The 22,268-nt window shown below is 33.5% G+C and overlaps 3 protein-coding genes across 3 annotated transcripts; 1 reads left to right on the forward strand and 2 right to left on the reverse strand.

Annotated features, from left to right (window-relative positions):
* The first annotated feature begins 3,700 nt into the window (after positions 1–3,700).
* Positions 3,701–4,889, forward strand: LOC145040149 (protein FAR1-RELATED SEQUENCE 5-like). Its single transcript, XM_078988123.1, has 3 exons — positions 3,701–4,186; positions 4,285–4,306; positions 4,381–4,889. Exons 1-3 carry the CDS (start codon positions 3,701–3,703, stop codon positions 4,887–4,889), a joined length of 1,017 nt encoding a protein of 338 aa, XP_078844249.1.
* A 2,068-nt stretch (positions 4,890–6,957) lies between these two features.
* LOC145038815 (uncharacterized) lies at positions 6,958–8,437 on the reverse strand. Its single transcript, XM_078987055.1, has 3 exons — positions 8,217–8,437; positions 7,164–8,096; positions 6,958–7,079 (listed from the first exon to the last, which is right to left on the reverse strand). Exons 1-2 carry the CDS (start codon positions 8,250–8,252, stop codon positions 7,395–7,397), a joined length of 738 nt encoding a protein of 245 aa, XP_078843181.1. The 5' UTR covers positions 8,253–8,437; the 3' UTR covers positions 6,958–7,079; positions 7,164–7,394.
* Positions 8,438–8,548: 111 nt separating this feature from the next.
* On the reverse strand, positions 8,549–11,119 carry LOC145038816 (uncharacterized). Its single transcript, XM_078987056.1, has 2 exons — positions 10,960–11,119; positions 8,549–9,399 (listed from the first exon to the last, which is right to left on the reverse strand). Exons 1-2 carry the CDS (start codon positions 11,063–11,065, stop codon positions 9,146–9,148), a joined length of 360 nt encoding a protein of 119 aa, XP_078843182.1. The 5' UTR covers positions 11,066–11,119; the 3' UTR covers positions 8,549–9,145.
* Between the last annotated feature and the right edge of the window lie 11,149 nt (positions 11,120–22,268).

The raw sequence follows: 22,268 nt of genomic DNA on the forward strand, positions 1-22,268 counted from the left end.
TTAAAAATTTCCTAAGCCTTCGTACTAATCAATGAATTAAACTGATGAAAACCATGTTGCATACTCATCGGGAATGTATAATATGCGTTTTTCCTGGTGAGTATTCATATAAAATATTTATTTCCTTAATTAAAACAACAAAAGATATATTTTTATTTATTTTTCCAATTTGCATAACTTTTTTTATTGATTTAATAAAGTTGCATACCAAATTGTTAGGCTGTTACGATTTCACCACCTAAAATATGTATATTTGTATTATAATATATTATCTTGTTAGTATTTCATGAATGCAATCAATAACACTGCTTTGAATGCGAAGTTGGATTTAGCTTTGCTATAAGTTTCAATCGATTTTGAAATTGAGTATTGTTCGCATTTGTATGAGTGTAGTCGATGAATCGATAAAGCAAGAACATATGAGTTTTTGATTCACAATTGGATTGATGATTGAGGGATGATTCGTGAAGAAAAACGCGAAGTCAAGGACTATGAAATTGTTGTTTGCAAGAATTTAAAAACTCGATTGTGGAGTTGTTGATGCTCATTTTGCGAAAGTAAAACAATCGAGTGTTCGCATCTATGAATCAATTTGAAGTCAATTGGGTTAATATTCGCATATGGGTTCAACATATGAAAATTTTGATTTCGCAAGTTTAGAGTTCAAGAACTAAACTGTGTTCGCATCTGGAATGAAAAATTTTGTGAATCGCATTTGATTAATTAGGTTAAAATGCGAAGGTGATTAATGTGAAGGGATGCGAAGGGTGTAAGAATGAAGATGCGAAGTATTTCACAGTAGAATGCGAATTGGGGAAGAAAACAGAAGATTTCAAATATTGTCCCTGGAGTTTCGCATTTTTGGAAATAAATACTCAACTTCGCAAATGGGGGTCATAAAATGATGAAATTGCAGGATTTTTAAAGAGATACACACACATAGACAACCACACATATATTTAGAAAATTAAACTAAAAATGGGATATAGACAATTATAAGACATTGTTCTTGACTTTTGAGTCCAAAGACGTATGATCCGAACTTTAATTGTGAAATCGTCCTTGATTGAGTCAATTTCCTTTATAGGAGCAATATATTCCATTGTGCCTTGCAAGTTAAAAAAAAAAAAAAAAAAAAAAAAAAAAAAAAAAAAATCAAAGTCACAAGCAACCACCCCACACCCACTCTATGACCAGCCATACCTCCCCACCTTACCTATGTCACTTCAATGTTCCCTTACACTCAAATTTCACTCACTCCCACGTTTTTGAGCTGGAACAATCAACCACACTCCTCATTTTCTCTCATTTCTCTCATTCCACTAAGTAACAAACATCACTTTTTCTCTCAAACTCTTCTACACAAATTTTCGAGATCCAAGGCTGGATTCAAGTGTTCTTCCACACTTAGTAAGTAAAAATTCATCCTCCCTATTATTATTTCACTTCATTCTACTCAAATCTTTGGTTGCTTACACAAACTCCCTAACTATGATGTTGGATTCTCGAAAACCTTCAAGGCATCTCCAAGTGTTCTTGAATTAAACACTTCCATTCTTCAACAATCATCTACTGAAATCACTCAAGGTGAGTTCATACCCCTACATTTTCATGATTTCTCAAGTTTTCAGGGGGTGAATACAAGTTAAAACACTAAGAACCTATCAAAAGTTTTCTAACAGCCTTCATCAGAAAAGTTCAACTCCATTCACGGACTGTTTTGGGCACCTTACACATTTTTGTTTTCAAAACTGTACAAGGTGCAAATAGTTCAAGTTTTTAGCTTTAAATTGGCTACTTGCACATCTCCATACGATTTTTCTACAATTTATGGCGATTTTTACAAAACTGCCTATCATTTCAAACAACAATCCGGACCAGTCTGTGATTTTGGACTTTTTCACCCAAGTTAGAGGTCATTATAAATTGAGATAAAATTTATGAGCAAACTAGACACATTTTGTGAACTCTTAGAATTTACGGATCTATTTTTCGACTTCGTATGATTTTTCTAAGATTTTTCCAAATACAGGGCAGAATGGCTAAAGTTAGCCAACAGCATGTAAATATCGTAACACTTTGTATTATGTTGAGCAAAGTGTATAATCATAAGTTCTAATATTTGAATGTGTTTCCGTGTTAGTTTATCATTATGAACTGGAATTAAGACATTCATATTAAATATTAAATATTATTCATTCATTTTGGAACACGTATTATTAGACTATAAAATGTATAGTTTGATAAATTCACAATACTAATACATTTCCATAAAAGAATTCATACATATTACATACATTTTAGATAAACTATAATAGGTATAGTTTATGATACATCACTCAACGCACTCGTACAAAATGGGTACATTCATACAAGAAAGATTTATATTCACACACATTTCAAGTAAACTTGTTAACCTATGTTGTGAGACTCTCTCTCTCTCTCCCCGTACGTCCGAGTGCGGGATATAATTCCTGGTAGTTATAATCAGAATCTCCTTGAGGGAGAACGTGATACTTGTATATAGATCTATATTGGGTTTGACACCCCACACCTTGCTGCTAGCTACAGTGGGACCTGCAGGTCTACGGGTGACAAATGTCATTTCATTTTCGCGACGCCTGAGAAACGTTGTGGCAGGTTCACATAGTCACAGTATGATTATAGCGACTCACTTAGGGAGACAACAATTCATAAAGTTTACGGGGTTGCATAAAAACCAAAGTAGGTTTTAGGTTGATAAAATAAATTTACTTTCCAATTCATTTTAAACTCACAACATTCCTACTAAGAAACGATGACTTTTCATACATTCTAGTCTTTGGTTGTAAGGCTACATTTTTCGGATTTCAAGGAAAATATCGGATTTTTCTGAAACAACGCGACATTTACATGTGAAAGACTTCTAATAAGATTATTAATAAAAGCTTATGAACTCACCAACCCTTGTGTTGACACTTTTCAAACAACTTGTATTCACAGGAAAGCATTAATCGTGTTACCAAGTGCTTTTGAGGATGGGACGTTGAGGCGTCAAACTTTTCATATTTTGACAACATATTGTAATTGATTTTGAAACATGTAATTCATGCAAGTGATGTAACTTTTCAATTATATATATGTTGGTTGTGTTTGCTTGAATTACTATTGAAATTGTGGTTATGATGCTATACATGAAGTCCTCCACCCCCGGACGTTTCCGCCATCCTTGGTTTGGGGGTGTGACAAAATTCTACCTTCATTATCTCATATTCTACAAGAATCAATTGATTTTAACAAAATCAATAACTTTAACTCTTACTTTTTGTTATGATTCTACAATCATCTCATATTCTGACAGAATCAATTGATTTTAACAGAATCAATTACTTTAACTCTTACTTTTTGATTTTAAAATTCTACCTTCATTATCTCATACTCCGACAGAATCAATTGATATTAACAGAATAATTATTTTAACTCTTACTTTTTGTTATGGTTCTACAATTATTTTTTCATATTCTACCTTCATGTGATCATATTATAACAGAATCAATATATACAGATTTTATCAATTGAAGATGCAACCATCAATCAAAAATTCCAAAAGCATTTTCACTCTATAATTTGGAATTCTAAGCTGGAACCACATGAATTCAAGAATGTGTGGCGTCAGATGTTAGAGGAGTTTAAAATTATTGATAACACTTGGATGAATACAATGTATGGTTTGCGAAAATCTTGGATCCCTACATTTTTCAAGCACATTCCAATGTCTGGTCTTATGCGAACTACATCGTTGTCTGAAAGTCAGAATTGGTCATTTCAAATCACCACATTAACCGGTTCTTATCTTGTCATGTTTATGATGACATTTGAATCAGTTATGGAACGACAACGACATAACCAAATTCTCAATGATTTTAATACTGCCACCACTTTTCCTAAATTCATTACCCGTACTCCGTTTGAACCTCATGCTTCATACGTATATACACGAAAGATTTTTTATCAGATTCAAAAAGAGATATCAAGAGCTGAAGATAATTGTTTCCAAAAGAATGTGATATCTTCCAACGGTGTTGACACAATTATTGTTCTGGAGAAAACAAAGAACATAACTATTAGGAAAACAAATGATGTCGATGTTGATGACAAAGATGAGGAATACAATTACGATTGTCTTTTAAGGGATACTGAATACACGGTATTTTTTTTTCACATTAATTGTCATTTTATATTTTGCATTTAAACACTAAAAATTTACAACTTAAAAATTCTTACTAATCATCTTATATTTTCCAGGTCACACACTCAACCAAAGATGGTTCGTTCAAATGTACTTGTATGCATTTTGAACATGTAGCTATCTTATGCAGACACATATTCTGTGTGTTTAAGTTTTATGGCATCGAACAATTCCTGAAAAGTACATTTTGAAATGTTGGCGTAGGGATGTTATTCCAACAAAATTACTAAAAAGACGCTTCACTAACTCTTTTGACGATTATAATTCCGACATGACTGCTATTAATATTTTTTCAACTGTTGACCGTTGTGTGTCTTTTTTGAGCCATGATGCAGCTAAGTTAAAGTTATACCTCGACGAGCATAATAAGTTGAAAAAAAAAATCGTAGACGACTGTCCAAATCATGATCTACCAACCAGTGCAGATCATTTCAAGAAGCTTTTAGGTGTGGTTGGTCTTGATGTAGAATATGATGTTAATGACATTCAGAATCCTACAGATATTCGTAACAAAGGCTGCGGTAGTCGTGGGAAAAGATTAAAATCTACAAAAGAGATGACTGAGAAGGAAAGCACGAAACCTAAGAGAAAATGTGCTACATGTGAACAGATGGTTCATCATGACAAAAGAAATTGTCCTCTAAAGAACGCCCATAAATAAGTTCATTGTTTTTTTATAGGTTTTATATCGTTCAATAAAGTATTCACTTTGATTGCTAGCGACGATGACATTGTCAATCAGCATAACAATATTTATCTTTTCTTATTACTTAAAAATAATCATAAAACGTAATACAAAAATTCATTCCATCGATTGTATAAATTCATTATTTTCAAAAATGTTAATACAAAAATTCCATCGATTGTATAAATTACAGCAATATATACAACTTCTTTCAATCATTTTAAGATTGATTTTAATCTTAACAAAAATGTTTTATTGTTTAGTGTAGTATACAAACGATATCTGCAATTTATATACAAGAATTCATTATATTATATTCTATTTCAAAATGACTATATATTACGTAAACATATTCATTCCAACAGAATTTTTTATATAAACATACACTTTTCATATACATCCAATTTACATACTAGTATTCTTTATAACATTTTTTTTTATCTTTTACGAATTATACGTTTACACACACATATTTAATTTCCAAAAGGGTACATCATACCAAAAATATACGTTTCTCATCTACATCCAATTAATAGATAATAAAAAACTATAACTTATTGTTATAGAATAATAACAATATAAGAGTACTATATATGCATCAAAAACTATAAAAAGAGCCCAACCAAAAAATTTATGAAGTCGATGAAATTGATTTTATATTTTCTAAAGGTAATCATTCCAAAAGAATTTTAGATTTTGGATTTTTATGTGTTATACACGTACAAACACATACTTACTTTTAAACAAGGTACAATCTACTTAAAAATATCTAATCGTCGTCTACATCCACTTAATATAAAATCAAATAACTATAACGTATTCTACCAGAATCATAACAAATACTACATAGCATCATCATCATATAAACTGTAAAAAACAGTCTAGTCACAAAACATTATTAACCACAACCTTGAATTATATATTAACAACATTATTACAAAAAAATACATCAACACATGCATTATTAACAACAACCTTGAAGTATATTTTAAAAAACTTCATAACCTCTGATAGACAAACACAACCTTTATATGAAAATTAATATTCCATTATATGAAAATTACATTACCAACAACAACCTTTGATTTTCACAATGCACAATATCATCATCCCAGAATTTAAACAAGGCATCAACACAGCTTTTATATGAAACTTAATATTCCATTATAAGATATAAGCTTAGATACTGATAACATTACTTCATAACTTCTGATAGACAAACTACTTTTTCAAACATCTAACATAATGCAGAGTCATGTATGAACACCCAAAAAAAAAAGTTCAGCTCATGACATATCAAAGTTTATCTTTCAACTTATTAAATACCACTCCAAATTCTTACCTACGACCCTTTGGTTTTCTTTTTTTATTCCTGTTTTCAGTTGACTCTCTTAGAAGCATATCTTGTTCCAAAATATCAAGCTTACGAAACGCTTCAAAATCTTTAACTATCATAGTCTTGAACTTATTGAACTCAGTTGTCAACAATCTTACCATGTATTTCGTCCTTAACTTAGTTGTAGCACTCACATCAGCAGGCATTTTACCTGTAAGACCACACTCCCAACGCCCTTCATTTTCCCCCATGTAACTTTCCATGTGCCTCATGAGGTATATTCCACATTCTGTTCCAGGTTTTTCGACTAGCCAAGATATGTTCATCACCCGTCTCGCTTTAAAAGTTAACATTTTTGCCATTGGATGATGTTGTGATGTCAAGTAGTTGCAAAACAGTTTTTTCTATCATTAAATACAACAAATACATCAAATATACTCTTATAATATTCCTTAGAATGGAAAAATATTGATCAGAAATTTATTGATTATCTTACCACCAGGTTTGGAATCATGCCATACTTTCTTTCCAAAGTTCCTGTTCTCTTCACATGATCTACTATGTAGTACAAACTTGATCTCAGATCAAAGATGAGTAAGTAATACTTTCCATCATCAACTATTGGGAAGAAAACCTTGTACACTTTAAAAGAAGAAGTTAAGTTAATATTAATTGATGGCACAAATCTTAAATTTATTAAATAAACTTACAAGTGCAACATCTCTAAAACTTTGCTTCACATCAAATTTCTTAGTGTAGATTCGCAATAAAGTAGCAAAAAGCCTACATTTCATATCTTCCGACTTTAGCTCATTCAATATATCTTCTGTCTGAAAAAAAAACACATCAACATCAATATTAATTCTACAAAAATATATTTGAATTAAAAATTAATTTACAAAATAAATTCATACCACAATAGTTGTATCGAAGAAAAATCTCGAAACTGATGATTAATCCTTGTAGTTCTCCATTTTATTTAAAAATGCAGGCCAACAATCAATTATTTTAGAATGCAAAAACATTCCATGATTGAATTGATATGCAAAACCCTGGTGCAGCAAATGACTTGTTCCAATGTCCCAAATCTCATCCATGTGACAAAAATTATGTATAAAATCAATCTGAATACATTCATTTTAAAATTATAGAAATATAATAGGTGACACATATATAAACATATATATAAATACGGACCCATCATCTCTTTTAGATGCAAAAACTGAATTGCATATCCTTGTTTCATCCTTAGTCAGCTTTTCCCCAACCTTAACAATTCTTTCAATATAGGGTGAATGAAATATTTTTGCCTTTTTAGGAATACGTTTTTCCCTTTTGTCATTATCATCATATCTTGCAGCATTATCAACAGCTTCTCCTATATTTCTTCCTACCAGATTATCCCCACTGATTACTGGCATTCGCTTTTTCCTTCTATACACCTGTAACTCAGTTTCATCCAACAACTTAATCATTTCCTCATTCACCCCTGGAAATCGATGAAACTGAGTCATTGTTAAAGAAGTTGTATCAACAGGTGTAGTATAATTGACTTCTTTTTCTGTATTAACTTCAGTAATTATCAATCCTCGAACGGGTGAACTATTTCCTTCACCGTCATCACCTATATCATTCATATTTACCTCATTAAAGCAGTCAGGCTCATGCACTTTTTTATTACCTGCCCCTTCAAACACTTCCTTGAAAAGTTCATTCGTTTTCTCCATCCACTCATTCAGGACCACACTATGAGGGAATTTTTCCAAACCATCCTTCAACGCAACCTCCATAGTACTTTTCTCTGTTAGAATTACCGCATAACTATGCTCTATAACAGCAGCGTATGCCTGCAATACATATAATTAATTTATAATAACATTACAAGAATATGTACTATATATTCTATAAGAATATATAATTAAATATTAGTTTTAGAATACGTAATTTATATTCTACCATAATATTACCTCCTCATCTCCAAAATCCCTCTTAAAGCTTAACATTTGTTGTTCTTCACCTCATGTTTCATCGCCCATATCGACATCATCATGCTCATCCCGAAACAGCCTCCCGAACCCTCCCAAACTGATTTCCAATCGTTGAATCTCTAATAATTTAGCACAATTTATATGCCCAATAAAAGGAAGCCTTTTGTCTAACTTGATAGAATACTTTATGTCATACACGTACACCAACTGAAAACAAAACATTAACTTAATCAACACATCAATAATAAATCGATACCAAATATATATTTTCATATAAAACTATTTCAAACTTACAATCAGAAGTGTAATAGGACCACTGTAGTAGCTTGATTTGTCATCCCTTTTCCATAGTTTTTTTCTAGATCCCAAACAATCAAGCATATATTTACACCAATTTAACTTTGAAAAGTATTCTACCAACACCAACTTCCTTACCACTTTTATTTGATTTGTTCCCATTAACATTGACTCTATGAAGTTGTTAACAAAAAGGGTCAAAAAATTCAGCCTAAACATCAAACTATCATTTGTTGTAGCCTGAATCCTTCTTAAATACTCCTCACAGTTGAACTTATCACAACTATATTGTCCCCTCCATTCTTCTAGAATTTGATTTCCCTTATCACACAATGGTAACTCATTGATGTCTTCTCCACCAAATGGCAACCCCATCATATCATGCACTGTTTGTTCTGTTATCTCAATAACAGAGTTTTGTAGGACAAGTCGTTTACTATTGGGATCATACACATCTAAAAGATAGTATCTTAGTTGTCCCGGATAACTTGTAATATTAACTTGCAGAATTGATCCAAAACCCATTCTCAAGATTGCTTGTTTTTGTTCTGGCGACATTCCCATAACAGCTGCAGTGAAGTTATCACATTTCATTCTGGTTGGAAGGTATCTTAAACCAGGTGGGTATTCCTTATTTGTTTTTCTAACATTATCTTCTTGTTCCTCTTTGACAGATTCAGCAATGCCCTTATCTTTTTTAAATGTTTTACAATTGGAACTCTATCAAATTGCCTCTTCAACCTTATCTCTCTTTCCAAAAGTAGTGCATTTAAAGGTTTATGACTTGTCTTTCGTTCAACTGCTTTATCAAGTTTTTTCTTTGACCTTCTTTCTCGGTTCACATGTTCTTCTTCCTGAATTTGTTCTGAAACAACACACAATAGATAGTATAATGTTTAGTATTAGTTATTTGGTATTAACGTTTTATAATATAAGATATTCCTTATATTATAACAGATTAAAAATTTATTTCTATAACAAAACCATCATACACGCAAAATTCCGATTCAAACAGAATAAAAAATAAACATCACACAAATATATTATAATATAATAAATTCTAACATAATATAAAATTACACTACAAAAACATCATAAATTTTATTTTGAAACATAACCCACTCCATATTGAAATACTTATTTTCGTACATATTACAGTATTCAACTAAATTATTCTACAAGAATCAAATACTTTTAATTTAGAATTATACCAGAATCATATAATCGATATTCACTCATATGCAACATTACATTCTTTTAGAATATTACACATGTAAGCTTTTTCAATATATAAGATTTTGATTGTTTCAGTTTAATTCATTAATCATCTACAAACTTTGATTCAATTAAAATTTAACATTTTTATGCTATGCTAATTATCTACTTACACGGATAAATTTTCATTACAGATTTAACTAATAAAACAAGTAGGCTAATTCTACAAGAATCAAATACATTTAATTTAGAATTCTATCAGATTCATACAATCGAATTTCACACTCATATATAATATTACATTCTATTAAAATATGAAACATGTAAACTTATTCCACATACAAGAACTATGATTTTTTCAGTTTAAGTCATTAATCATCTACAAACTGTGATTCCATTAGAATTAAAAATCTGTATAAAATGCTAATTAACTACTTAAATATAGAAATTCAGCTTACAATGTTAACTAGTAAAACAAGTAGACTTATTCTAGCAGAATATCAAACATGTTCAGGTTCATATACACAAAACATTCTATAAGAATATGAAACATGTAAACTTATTCCACATACAAGAACTACGATTTTTTGAGTTTAAGTCATTAATCATCTACAAACTGTGATTCCATTAGAATTTAAAATCTGTATAAACTGCTAATTAACTACTTAATTATAGAAATTTAGTTTACAATTTTAACTAGTAAAACAATTAGACTTATTCTAGCAAAATAACAAATACATGAAACACACACAGAACATTCTATTAGAATATGAAACATGTAAACTTATTCCACATACAAGAACTATGATTTTTTCAGTTTAAGTCATTAATTATATACAAACTGTGATTCCATTAGAATTTAAAACCTGTATAAAATGCTAACTAACTACTTAAATAAAGTAATTTAGTTTACAATTTTAACCAGTAAAACAAGTAGAGTTATTCTAGCATAATAACAACCATGGTCAGGTTCATATAAACAGAACATTCTAGCAGAATAACATACACAATAATTTCATTGTACCATAATTTTCAAAATTCAACGCATACTTTACTTAACAGTAATGATTCTTAAGAAAATACCAAAACATGACACATTTTTCTTCCAGACCACAAATCATACATGCATAAATGATTTCAAATACACTTCCTAAACTCTACTACATTTTTCGAACTAAATAAACATTAAATACCACAAAAAAATTGTTACCTTCAGGTTCAACAACGAAATCATCATTGTCATCTTCAAGATTCAACACTGTTTCTACTGTGTTCTTGAATTTTGACTTGAATGAATTGGATTGTGTACTCCTCATTGTTGCAAAATACCGTTAATATAAGCCCCCAAATGTCGATTCCTTCTTCTAGGGTTAAATGTCGATATTTATAAGAAAAACCTTCAAAGGATCTTTCGATTTTGAAGACTGATTATAATAAATCAGAATGTTTTTCAACCTCCTAAGGATTTGGGTTCTTGATTTTGTGAGTATGCGAGATATTTGGGATCATCGGTTGATCACTTCCATAGTCATCCACTGTTCCCTAATTAAATGATGGGGCAAAATACCATTCTACCATTGATTGATCGGTCAATTGATTAAAGCCCATTTATTTGATTTATTTCTATTTAATTTAAAAACAAAATCACTTTCTTAAATTACCACAAATGATTGGCCTAGAATCATTTACATGGGCACACAATACTTAACAAAAACAAAATAACCTAACCCTATATATATATATATATATATATATATATATATATATATATATATATATATATATATATATATAATTTATGATGTTTGAAAATCTTTCTCTTTCATCTACTACATAGTAATTTCGTGAGTTTGATTCATTGAGTGATTCACATTTTTATTACATTAAGCAGTATCGATCCGTTTGAAAATCTTTCTCTTTCATCTACTACATAGTAATTTTGTGAGTTCGATTCATTGAGTGATTGACATTTTTATTACATTGAGCAATATCGATTTGTTGAGGTCCTAAAATACATACATACATATATATATATATATATATATATATATATATATATATATATATATATATATATATAACTACCCGAAACTTCTAACCATGTAATTGATCCGTGTTTCAGCACTAAAGCTTGAGTTCATTATCTTTTGTTACATCTTGTGGTTCCATATGGGTGCTCTAGACTTAGTATAACCTGGATATAAGTCCTAGGAAGGGTTGGAAAGTGCTTTAGTATCACAAATTCGGGCCAAACACACCAAATAAGGTGTGTGCGGCCACACACCTATGTGTACGGCCGCACACCCAACCGCACTCACCCTCAACCTCACAATCAATCCCTTATATGGATGGATACCCCTTCATTCATTCATTTGGATGTTTCTCTTCCCTCTCTCTACTTTCTCTCTCTAAAATCATCAGCCAAGAACACTTGGAAGACTTCATAATTGTGATCTACTCCATCTTCAAGCTAATTATAGTGGTAAACACTTGAATCCCAAGCTTAAAACTCATCATGTTCATCATCTCTTGAAGGTGTACGGCCGCACACCTTCTTATGGGGGCAGCATACATTCAAATCTCCCAAGTGTGAAGAGCAAACACTTCAAAATCGTCATATGGACTCAAATGAGGAATGTACGGCCGCACACTCCTGTGTACGGCCGCACACACCCTCTGTACGGCCGCACACTCTTGTGTGCTACCTCACACACACTCCTGGCCGTACTCCCCAACCGCACACTCATTTTCAAGACCATACACCCACTCTAATGCCCATATTTGGCCCTAAACTTGCATAAATCATTAAGTCTGGATCATAAGACACTTATTCTTAGTAATTCCAAGCCCTAAGGATGTTTTCCCATCATGTTTAGTCATGAAACACCTTAGTTCTAACTCATTTATGTGTCGTCACATGAATAATAGGGGCCATAGGCGTTCAGGGCATCCGTTGACACTCGAACCCTACATTAAGCTGTGAGTTCATACGCCTACTCTTTTCAATGTTTTTCACTGTTTTCAGGCGGGGGAATACAAGCAAAGTACAAGGAATATTTGTACTTTAAACTTGTTTTTACATGTGTTGCGTTCCATAATTCACATGATTTTAACACTGATAATCATAACAGATAACATTTTGAACTCGCAGAACACATTATTGTATTATTTGTGAAAAACATTATAAAATGTTGTATTTTATATTTTTCACAAATGGTTTTCTACATTATATCAGTTAAAAGCATAACATTTGAACTTGAAACATGAAACCTAGTACATTGTTTTGTCCTCGGCAACACTCCTCAGAGATACGCGAGTGGAGGATCATCGTTTGCATCAGTACCTTTCTATATTATTACTAGTAAATTTGTTATTCCTAGTAAATTTGTTATTCCTATAAATTGGAGACAAGTCCTCGGTAACACTCCACAGAGCTATGCGAGTGGAGGACCGCCCCCGTAATCAGAATCTCCTGGAGGGAGAACATGACTTGAGTGTATAGATCTATACGGGGCTGACTACCCCACACCTGGCTGCTAGCTACAGCCGAACTGAAAGTTTCAAGGGTGACGAAAGTCATAAGGTGATGTGGACTACTTATTGCCATATCTAGTCTATCGTATGGTTATGGAACTCGCAATTTGGATAACACACATTTACTAAATGGTAATAATGAACAAGTAACTATTTTTACTTTACATACATTAGTTTTATATACGTGTTAAAACAAATACCGCTCATAAGAACAACTAGGTTTTCAGTATACATCTTTCACATTAGTAACCAACATTTAGGAAAATATGGGATTTTCCTGGGGTAATACTCGTACATAACTAGATTCGTATAACAGATTTAGACAACTAAACTTTACAATTTACAAGGGTAAACTGGTTTCAGTATACATCTTTTACTTTACACTTTGGATTTGATAACCAACTTTTAAGAAAATATAGGATTTTCTTGGTGTGTAACTTTTTCAGAAACAGAAACAAAAAGGAACTTGTATATTTTCAGAAAACAAAACCGCTTATGAACTCACCAGCGTTATGCTGATTTTCAACTGCTTGTATTCTCAGGTCCGCATTAGATAGGTACCCGATGACTCCTTTTTGGCAAAGACGGAGTGCGTTGAAGACTCGTCTTACTTTTGTTCATATATACTATGTATCACTTGTATAACTTTACTTTTCAAACAAATGTAAACCATTAAATATGTAATGTAATGGTTGTTTTACTTTACTTACTATGTACATTGGATTTGATACACAACGTGGAGTCAACCCCGGAAATGTTTCCGCCTTCGATTTCGGGGTGTGATAGATTGGTATCAGAGCCCTTGTTTATAGTGAATAAAGTATACCAAATCTTACATGGTATAAAACTATAAACACTAAGGGGCCTAAGTGCTCTAAACTAAAAGTATACTTCAAAGTATAAGTATTTTCAAAAGTATACAAGTATACCTAATCGTCGAGATCCGTAACTACAACTAGAACAAAACATAAGTAAATGGGTGTTGTACACTGTGGTTAAACCTGGGCAGTTATGTAGTCGTGTCTAGGATCAATATAGCCTAGCTAACTATATTCATTCGAGAGACGACCAACATGTGCTTAGGAGTGACTGTGGTGTGCGGCATGCCTAAAACTCACCCTAATATCCCAAACATCGAACCTTAGTCATAGCGAATCATGAAATACTATGGGAGTATTTCTTGAGCCAATCCTTTGTAGAAATCCCCAATCGAGCGTTGTTTCCTGATCATTCCTCTAGCGATAAAATTATATGTTTTGCTGACTCCTTCCTATTTTATCGCTTATTCGAAATATATATCTTTCATATCTCTCGATTCAATTTGGAGGACTTATCATCATCTCTTTCCTGATCTTATTAGATCAAGATGCCACCAAGAAAGAGACCCAACTCAAAGACCAACAACCCTCCGCCACCACCTTCTCCTCAAATTGACCTTGCAACGCTTCAAACAGCTATTACTGCCACAGTGACAGCTGCCGTGTCACAAATGAACCCCAGAAATTCAGGAGGTGGTCCCTAACCCCAAAACCTCGAAAATAGTCAAGGACACCAAAAATGGGGTTCTTATAAAGACTTCATGAGCGCAAAACCCACTTCCTTTGATGGCAAGCCTGTTGATTTTACTATTGCTGACTTTCCCTTGATGAATCTAACTGATCTCATTCAAGTGGTTCTGGTCCTGAAAGAAATGGAAGAAAACAAATTCAACGGATATGATACAAATGTGTTCAAATTTGGTTTTTCACATATCAAGATATTCATAGATAACTACTATGATTGTTCGGCGTTAACTGATGAAGAAATCTCATAAGTTCGTGGAAGACAAGTCATAGTTCCTTGGGAATCTACTCTGCCTCAAACAGAATTGAAGAAATATGCAGATGGAGAAATATGCCTTAAACCTTTTGGTATGGTTTTTGCAGGAAAAGATACCAAGGGGAAGCCTAAAAGATTTTTGTTTCAAGCCTCGGAGATTTAAAGATACACAACTTCGCAATATACGAATTTCATTGTTCGTATGAATAATTGTTCAAAGAATAATGAAGGAGACATGAAGGAGCTTAAAAAGATCATCACTTGGTATTCAGAAATTAGAAGAACGATGCACTCAACTGTTCAGAATTTAACAAACTGAATATATTCCACTGTTTACAAAGGGGGAGAATGTAGAGTCTAGTTTTTGTAAAAGTCGAAGTGTTTGTTTTGAGTTTCGCATGTTAGTTATTTTACTAAGTCTTCATTTGTGTGAAGCTTATTGTTCAGGACTTAGTATATTTTTTTGTACACTCATGTTTCCTATAAATAGGGATTGAGGTTATAGTAGAGATAAGTTTTTCTCTGCTTAGTTTGTAATCAGTTTCTTCATCAATATAAGATCTGATTAATATTTACTCCTTGTGTTCATACTTTTCATTCATATAATCATGATTGCTTTCTAAATCTCGATTACAATTCTCATCACAAGTTCATTGTTCCATCCTAATCATTTTAGAGATGTAATACATAATTTTCGGCATTATATAGGGAAGGTTAGATTAAAAGACAACTAAAGTCTAGATATTACTATTTTCGGGGATGTGGTCCTCAAGAAGACTTTGAGTACAAATTAGACTTTGAAGAATCTCAATTTTATGCCAGAATTTAAGAGGATGCTAATATTAGTGGGGCATTTTGATGATGAAGTTCACCAAGTTACATTTGGTGATCATTAGTGGAAACTTGCAAAGGGAAACTTAGTAGTTGTTAATGGTTAAAAGCGGTGTACACTCTACATGATGGAGGTTTTTGATACTGAAGCATATGTTGTTGAAGAAGTTGAGGCATCCACTCTATGGAACCAAAGACTTAGGTATATGAGTGAGAAGGGAATAAAGATGTTAGTATTTGTAGTTGTTATGAATTGAGAAAGTAAAATGAAATCAGATTATAAATTGATTCTGGAACACAAAACTAAATATGATTTGGTTGGCTCGATTAAAACTTCTGAGCGATACAAGAGAAAGTTTAGATTAAGAAAAGCAAATGCTCAAAAAGTTACTCTAACTCTAGCACCTATCCGTATTTATAGGAATGACAAAAGTTTACAAAAAATACACAAGGGATAAAACAATAACACTTCGACATAAAGAAGTTCCCTTATAGAATACATACAACAAACTTCGAATTATAGACTTCGATACTAAGATAGACTAATGACACTTTGACACCTCATAACATCATTCGGCCTCTACATTCTCCCCCTTTGTGAGCAGTGTCGATTGTAGCTCATTAACATATTGGTCACTTGATGAAGAACTCTTCTAACTTACATATACCAAACAATTGACCTACAAACCTCAACTTTATCACCTTCGGTATTCTTCTTGCAATTATTGATACGAACAAGTAAATTCATATACTGGGAATTTGTATATCTTTCCAAATCTTCAAACCTGAATATATATTTGGTATTCTTGTTCTTTTTATTCTTTACAACAAAAATGTTTCCTAAGGGTTTAAGAAAATTTTCCCCATCATCAAAATTCTTCAAGTTTCCAACACCTTTCAACAAGGACTGTGGAATAGTGATTTGTTTTCCCATCGCCAAGGCCAAGTCCACATTCGTTAATGCAAGACAATCATAATAACTGTCAATGAAGTTATTGATATGCACATACCCAACTAATAAATCTTCTTTGCTTGTCACCTGAAGTTTCAAAGCATCAACCTCACTTAAAATTTTTACAACACGGATGAGATCATTTAGATTCATCAAAGGAAAATCAGTAATAGTGAAATCACAAGCCGCGTTATTCTTACGAACAACGTGATAACGAAAGTTCTGCAATAAGCCTTCAAATAGCTGATCCTTGGTTATACCCAACACTTTAATAATCTTCACTAATGACCAAATCTCTTCTTCTTTCTTCCCAAGTACTGCATGAAACATTATTTTCAACTTGTTGAACTTTTTTTGTCTTCAAACTTTACTATCCATTGATAGTAAGCTGATATGAATGTCATATGGTTGATAGGAAAATCCAATTGATTGAAGTTTGAATTTTCTGTATCAAAACTTTTCTTTAGGACCTTGAGAAAATCATGCGTGTTACCAAGATAAACTATTTGTTCAGTGGTTTCATAACAAAAAGCCTTTGTTAGATCACCTTTCTCAAGACCAGGTGGGTCTCGTTCTCTTAGCCTTAAAATACATTAGATCTGCATTTGTTGTTCAATCTCCATTTCCAATGCAATCTTTTTCTCTTCTTTTTTCGGATCAATATGGATTCCCTTTCCTTTTCTTTCATCTCTTATGTTGATGGAGGAGGCTTCGTACTTGATCCACCAACAGACGAACCAATAACTACACCCTTAGTTAAAGGATTCGAAGTCATAATAGTTGTTGTTGTTGATAAAGTAGACTTAGGTAACGAAGTAGGAAGTTATGTACTGATTACCTTCCGAACAACTTTCCCTCCATCCGGATCTTTTGGTGAACCAACACCTTTCTCTCCCCCTTGCAACCCTGTGTGAACAAGTGGGGCATCAGTTGGCATCAAATTAATAAGCTTCGTAAGTGGAGCTAACTTAGATTTGAGATTGAACTCAAGGGGAAAAAACTTCTGAGAAAAGAAATCTAGAGAAATTGAAGGCTGTGAAGAAGAACTAAACTTTGAAAGAAATTCATTGAAACTTCCCAACAATGCATCTAGTTTGGCAAACCTTTTAGAATCAAACTCCAACATTGCATCAATCTCTATTGTAACACCCCATTTATTAAACAGATAGATAAATGAATTTGTGAACAAATAGTAGCCCTAAAATAAATAATTATATATCAAAGGATAGTCTTGAGGGGTTGATTGTCATAAAATTTGAAGTTGAGGGCTGAAGGGTAAATTCTAGACCTTAATTGAAAAGAACTTGTCAAGCAAGGGGCGGTTTTGTAAATTCTGGATTAGTTTTGTAAAGATTTTTTAAGATAGGGGCTGTTTTACTAAAATTCGGACTTAAATTGTAATGGGTTTACATGGATGAGGTTAGAAGGGTAAAATATGGGCTGACTTTGAAAAGAAACATGAAGGGAGGGATTGTTTGTGACATTATGGAAAAATGCTTATGGGCGTTGGGTATATAGTGATCAAACCCTAACCCTAACCGGCCATATCACAACCGCATCCCTCCATCCTTATGACCCCTCTTCGGCGCCGCCGCTATGACGTCTCCGATCAACATCCGACGACAATGCCTTCGGATCTCCATTCATCTCCTTCTCCTTCCTTCAGTCACGACCACGTGAGGCTTCACCCACCGCCAGCCAATTCGCAAATCAGAGTGCCACCCATATCGCACCTCCCTCCGGAGCCTCCATTCATCGAAGCACCATCACCGGACGTCGTATACAACCAAAGAGGGCCACCGGAGTCGGAGCCTTGAACGTAGATGCTTGGGCGATGAATGACAGGAGCCAGTGATTTGTTCCTTCTCGTGCTCCATCGCCACCATTCTCCCCCTATTTTCTCTCTAGCCATTAGCACTGTTGTTGCTATTTCCTTGAAGATGAGCGTCGCGGGTTCGCAAGTTATCTACTTGCGGTTGCGTGGCTGCCATCATAAGACCACTGCTACCGCCGTCGTTCGGCACTAGGGGTGGCTGAGTTCGTTTTACAATAGAAAACATTGTTGTGTGTGTCTATTGCAGTTATGTCGTGTTTGGGTGTTATCTAGCCATAAATCTCGAAGAACAACCACCACCACCGTCAGGTGGCGGCTGCCGCCACGTGCCACCGTCGGCCACCACAAGGGTGGTTGCGTGTGTGTGTATGTTTATTTAGTGTAGTGTGTGTGTTATTTTGTGAGTTCATTGTAAAAATTGTAAAAAGGCAAAGGAATAATAGGAGTAACTCAAAACCACCACCGTGAGGTGGTGGCTGCCGTTTCCTGTCGCCACCAGCCGTCGCGTTGGTGGATGTGTGTTTATTTGTGTTTGATTCGTCCGGGATGCATGAAACCCTAATGGGCCTAGTGAAACCCTAATGGGTCTAATGGACCCTAATTGACCTAAGGAAAACCCTAATGGGCTTAAGGACCTGGTTTTGGGCCTATTGGGCTAAGATGAATTAGAAACCCTAATTAGGGTTTGGAAAACCCTAATGCCAAGAAACCCTAATTTAGGACTTATCGGGACCGCATCGTGATTATTTAATGAATTTAATATAATAACTAAAAATCATTTGCAACCAACCTAAGTCAATATTAGACTTAATGAATTACATCCTTAATGGGTTAAGTAGGAAAACTTAACCCTAATCATCATTTTATGTGAAACCCTAATTTCACTTGGGCCGTGAGTTGGACCTTTCCATTGGGCTTTGGTTACTTGATTATTAATGGGTCATCCAAGAATAATCATATGGACTCTAGTATATGTTGATGGGCTTAGGGTAAGGCCCATATGAGAGTTTGGGCCCAATTTAGAAAATTGGGCCATAGATGGGCCATAATCTGGGCCTTAAGGATTATATGATATTGGGCCATTAGAATGCCAAATGTTTGGACTAGACTAAATGGTTGGGCCTTTAAATGAGACAATGTAAAGGTTGGGCCAAATTTGGAAAATTGAGCCATATGATTAGGCTTTCGCCCATTACTTAGCCTTTGGGCCTTTGGAGTATGATTTGGACCTTGGGCTTGGAACTCAATTATTAATTGGGTACTGTTTGTTGTTGACAGTTCGGGAGCCTGTCAACTAGTAGCTAGAGTTTTATATGTGGGACTTCAGTAGTGCGAGGTGAGTCTTCTCATCATACCAATGGGTCTAAGGCACCAAGGTCGGCCCATTTTATGATAGTTGGTATGCGTGCTATGTAGAGGTGTGTGATATGTGTTGGATTAATGTCTAAGTCCATAACTATAATTGGTAAGACTTGACCCGACCCGGCATGGTCCATTTGGGTTGCATACCATCATACACTTGGATAGACTAAATGAGAGAAATAAGACACTTATGGTTATTAATATATTATAAGTTCTAGTATATTAATAATAAGAATAATGAGATTATTTAATTAGTATTGATCAAGAATTAATCTAGCATTAATTGAGTGATCAAAAGAAGACTAATTAAATATATGGGTTGATTGTGTAAATCATCCATACTTGTATAGTGGGCTAATGCTCCATGGATTATCTAGTTGGGCCAAAACCCATATGATGCTCCATGGATGCTCCATGGTGTATTTGAACCCATGGATCCAAGGAAATGGAAAGTCATGACAATTAGGGTTTACCCTAATTGTATAACTATATAAGCATCTTATTCTTGAGGAAAAATCGGCCACTAGTGAGAGTAAGAAAGGGCTAGCCGATTTCATGAAGTGTAGAATTCTCTCTAAGTTATTCTAAGTGTTTTGATGATTGTGAACCATTTGAGGTGTCACACTTGGGGCACTAGGCACTCAAGCTTCATGAAGACAAGCTCCATCAAAGAGGTATGTATTCTATCTTGTTATATTGATAGTTTTGTATGCTAGTTTAGGATAATACCTTGGATATTCATATTTGCATGTATAATAGAGAAAACATAGATCCAAGGTATTTAGGGTTGCATGTACACTTAGGAGTGTTAGAATGCTCATAACCCAACAGTGGTATCAGAGCCTAGGCTTGTTTTCTTGTTATACCTGCAATAGAAGCTGAAAAATCGAAATTGGTGCTGTCAGCCCAACAGACTCGCCGAGTCCATGAAGGGACTCGACGAGTCCAAGGCAAAATGCATCCAACTCGCCGAGTTGTGTTCATGCACTCGACGAGTTGGACCCCAGACAGCATATTTTCGAGTTTTTTTTGGCTAGAAATGGACTAGGAACATTACCCTAAGTTGTTTTTGAACTTATAAACTTTTTTTAATGTGGTAATGTTCATGCTAATCCATTTTCAAAGATAATTGTCAATAGATTCATGTTTTGTATTAGTTTAAAGACTAATTACATGAAAAAGTTTGATTTGAATTATCTTGTTCTTATGAGTTGCTTAGATTAATAGAAAAGTTAATTGAAATAGTTGTTTTCAATCCATTTTAATCTAAGAGTTGAGTATAAAATGTGTTTGTGTAACTTGTCCTCAAGTTACATGAAGAGTCACATTAAAGACTCATAAAACTCATAAAATTGGCAAAGGTTACAAAAAATGAAGAGTCTAGTTCTAATTAATTGGAGTTATGACTCCATAATTTGTCCTCAAGTTATGGAGGACCAAGAGTCTCTTCATTAAATAAATACAAAAATAATAATAAAAAATTGTAACCTTAATTAATTCCATAAGTTATAAAAATAAAGAAAAGTTAATTCTTTTATTAGTTTAAAGTCTTCCATAAGTTATGGAACTTGAAGAGTTTTTGGATTAAAACTACTTTAAACACATAAGTTATGGAATTAATTAGTTTTGAATAGTTTCAAAACTTGCCCTCAAGTTTTGGAATTTGTAAAGTTTTCTCTTATGAATACTTTAATTCCAAGTTAGCCCTTAGAATTTTAAGAGTTAAAATTCAACCCTTATACTTTATAATATTATAAGTTAATAATAATATATATGTATAAGAGTAAAGTCAGTCTTACCGCTAGTACGCCTCATTCACGAAGCCGGTCTATTAGGTGGGTATAAGGTTGTTGCCTATAAAATGGCAGCTTAATGGGTGTCCACTCTCACCCACCGCTTGCTTGACCGGTGGAGGGTCGTTAGCCGAACGGGTTTGACAGGACTATAATTCTCCCTTCATTAAAAGTATTAATGATAAATACTAAGTAACTAAACTCTTATAAATTCTCAATCTTAGTTACTTAGGAAAATGTGAATAAGGTGCTAATCCATGAAATTACACTTTACACTTTGTCTAAGTCGTTAGTGGAGCGTGTGTGGTTAACTGACACACTAACTTGGACTTAACAAGGTAGGTAAAGGGTGACTTCATATTTATCATAGTATCGATGGAGCGTGTGTGGTTAAC

This window comes from Lactuca saligna, chromosome 4 (genome assembly GCF_052625555.1).
Source record: "Lactuca saligna cultivar CGN05327 chromosome 4, ASM5262555v1, whole genome shotgun sequence".
Lineage (NCBI taxonomy): Eukaryota > Viridiplantae > Streptophyta > Magnoliopsida > Asterales > Asteraceae > Lactuca > Lactuca saligna.

What these genes read in the sequence shown, in the direction of transcription:
- LOC145040149 (XM_078988123.1), top strand. Translation starts at nt 3,701, where the DNA reads ATGTATGGTTTGCGAAAATCTTGGATCCCTACATTTTTCAAGCACATT. An exon ending in TAAGGGATACTGAATACACG is followed by an intron (nt 4,187 to 4,284) that starts GTATTTTTTTTT and finishes TATATTTTCCAG; the next exon opens with GTCACACACTCAACCAAAGA. An exon ending in CACACACTCAACCAAAGATG is followed by an intron (nt 4,307 to 4,380) that starts GTTCGTTCAAAT and finishes TGTGTGTTTAAG; the next exon opens with TTTTATGGCATCGAACAATT.
- LOC145038816 (XM_078987056.1), bottom strand. Translation starts at nt 11,065, where the DNA reads ATGAGGAGTACACAATCCAATTCATTCAAGTCAAAATTCAAGAACACA. An exon ending in TTTCGTTGTTGAACCTGAAG is followed by an intron (nt 9,400 to 10,959) that starts GTAACAATTTTT and finishes GTGTTGTTTCAG; the next exon opens with AACAAATTCAGGAAGAAGAA.
- LOC145038815 (XM_078987055.1), bottom strand. Translation starts at nt 8,252, where the DNA reads ATGTTAAGCTTTAAGAGGGATTTTGGAGATGAGGAG. An exon ending in GGGATTTTGGAGATGAGGAG is followed by an intron (nt 8,097 to 8,216) that starts GTAATATTATGG and finishes TATGTATTGCAG; the next exon opens with GCATACGCTGCTGTTATAGA.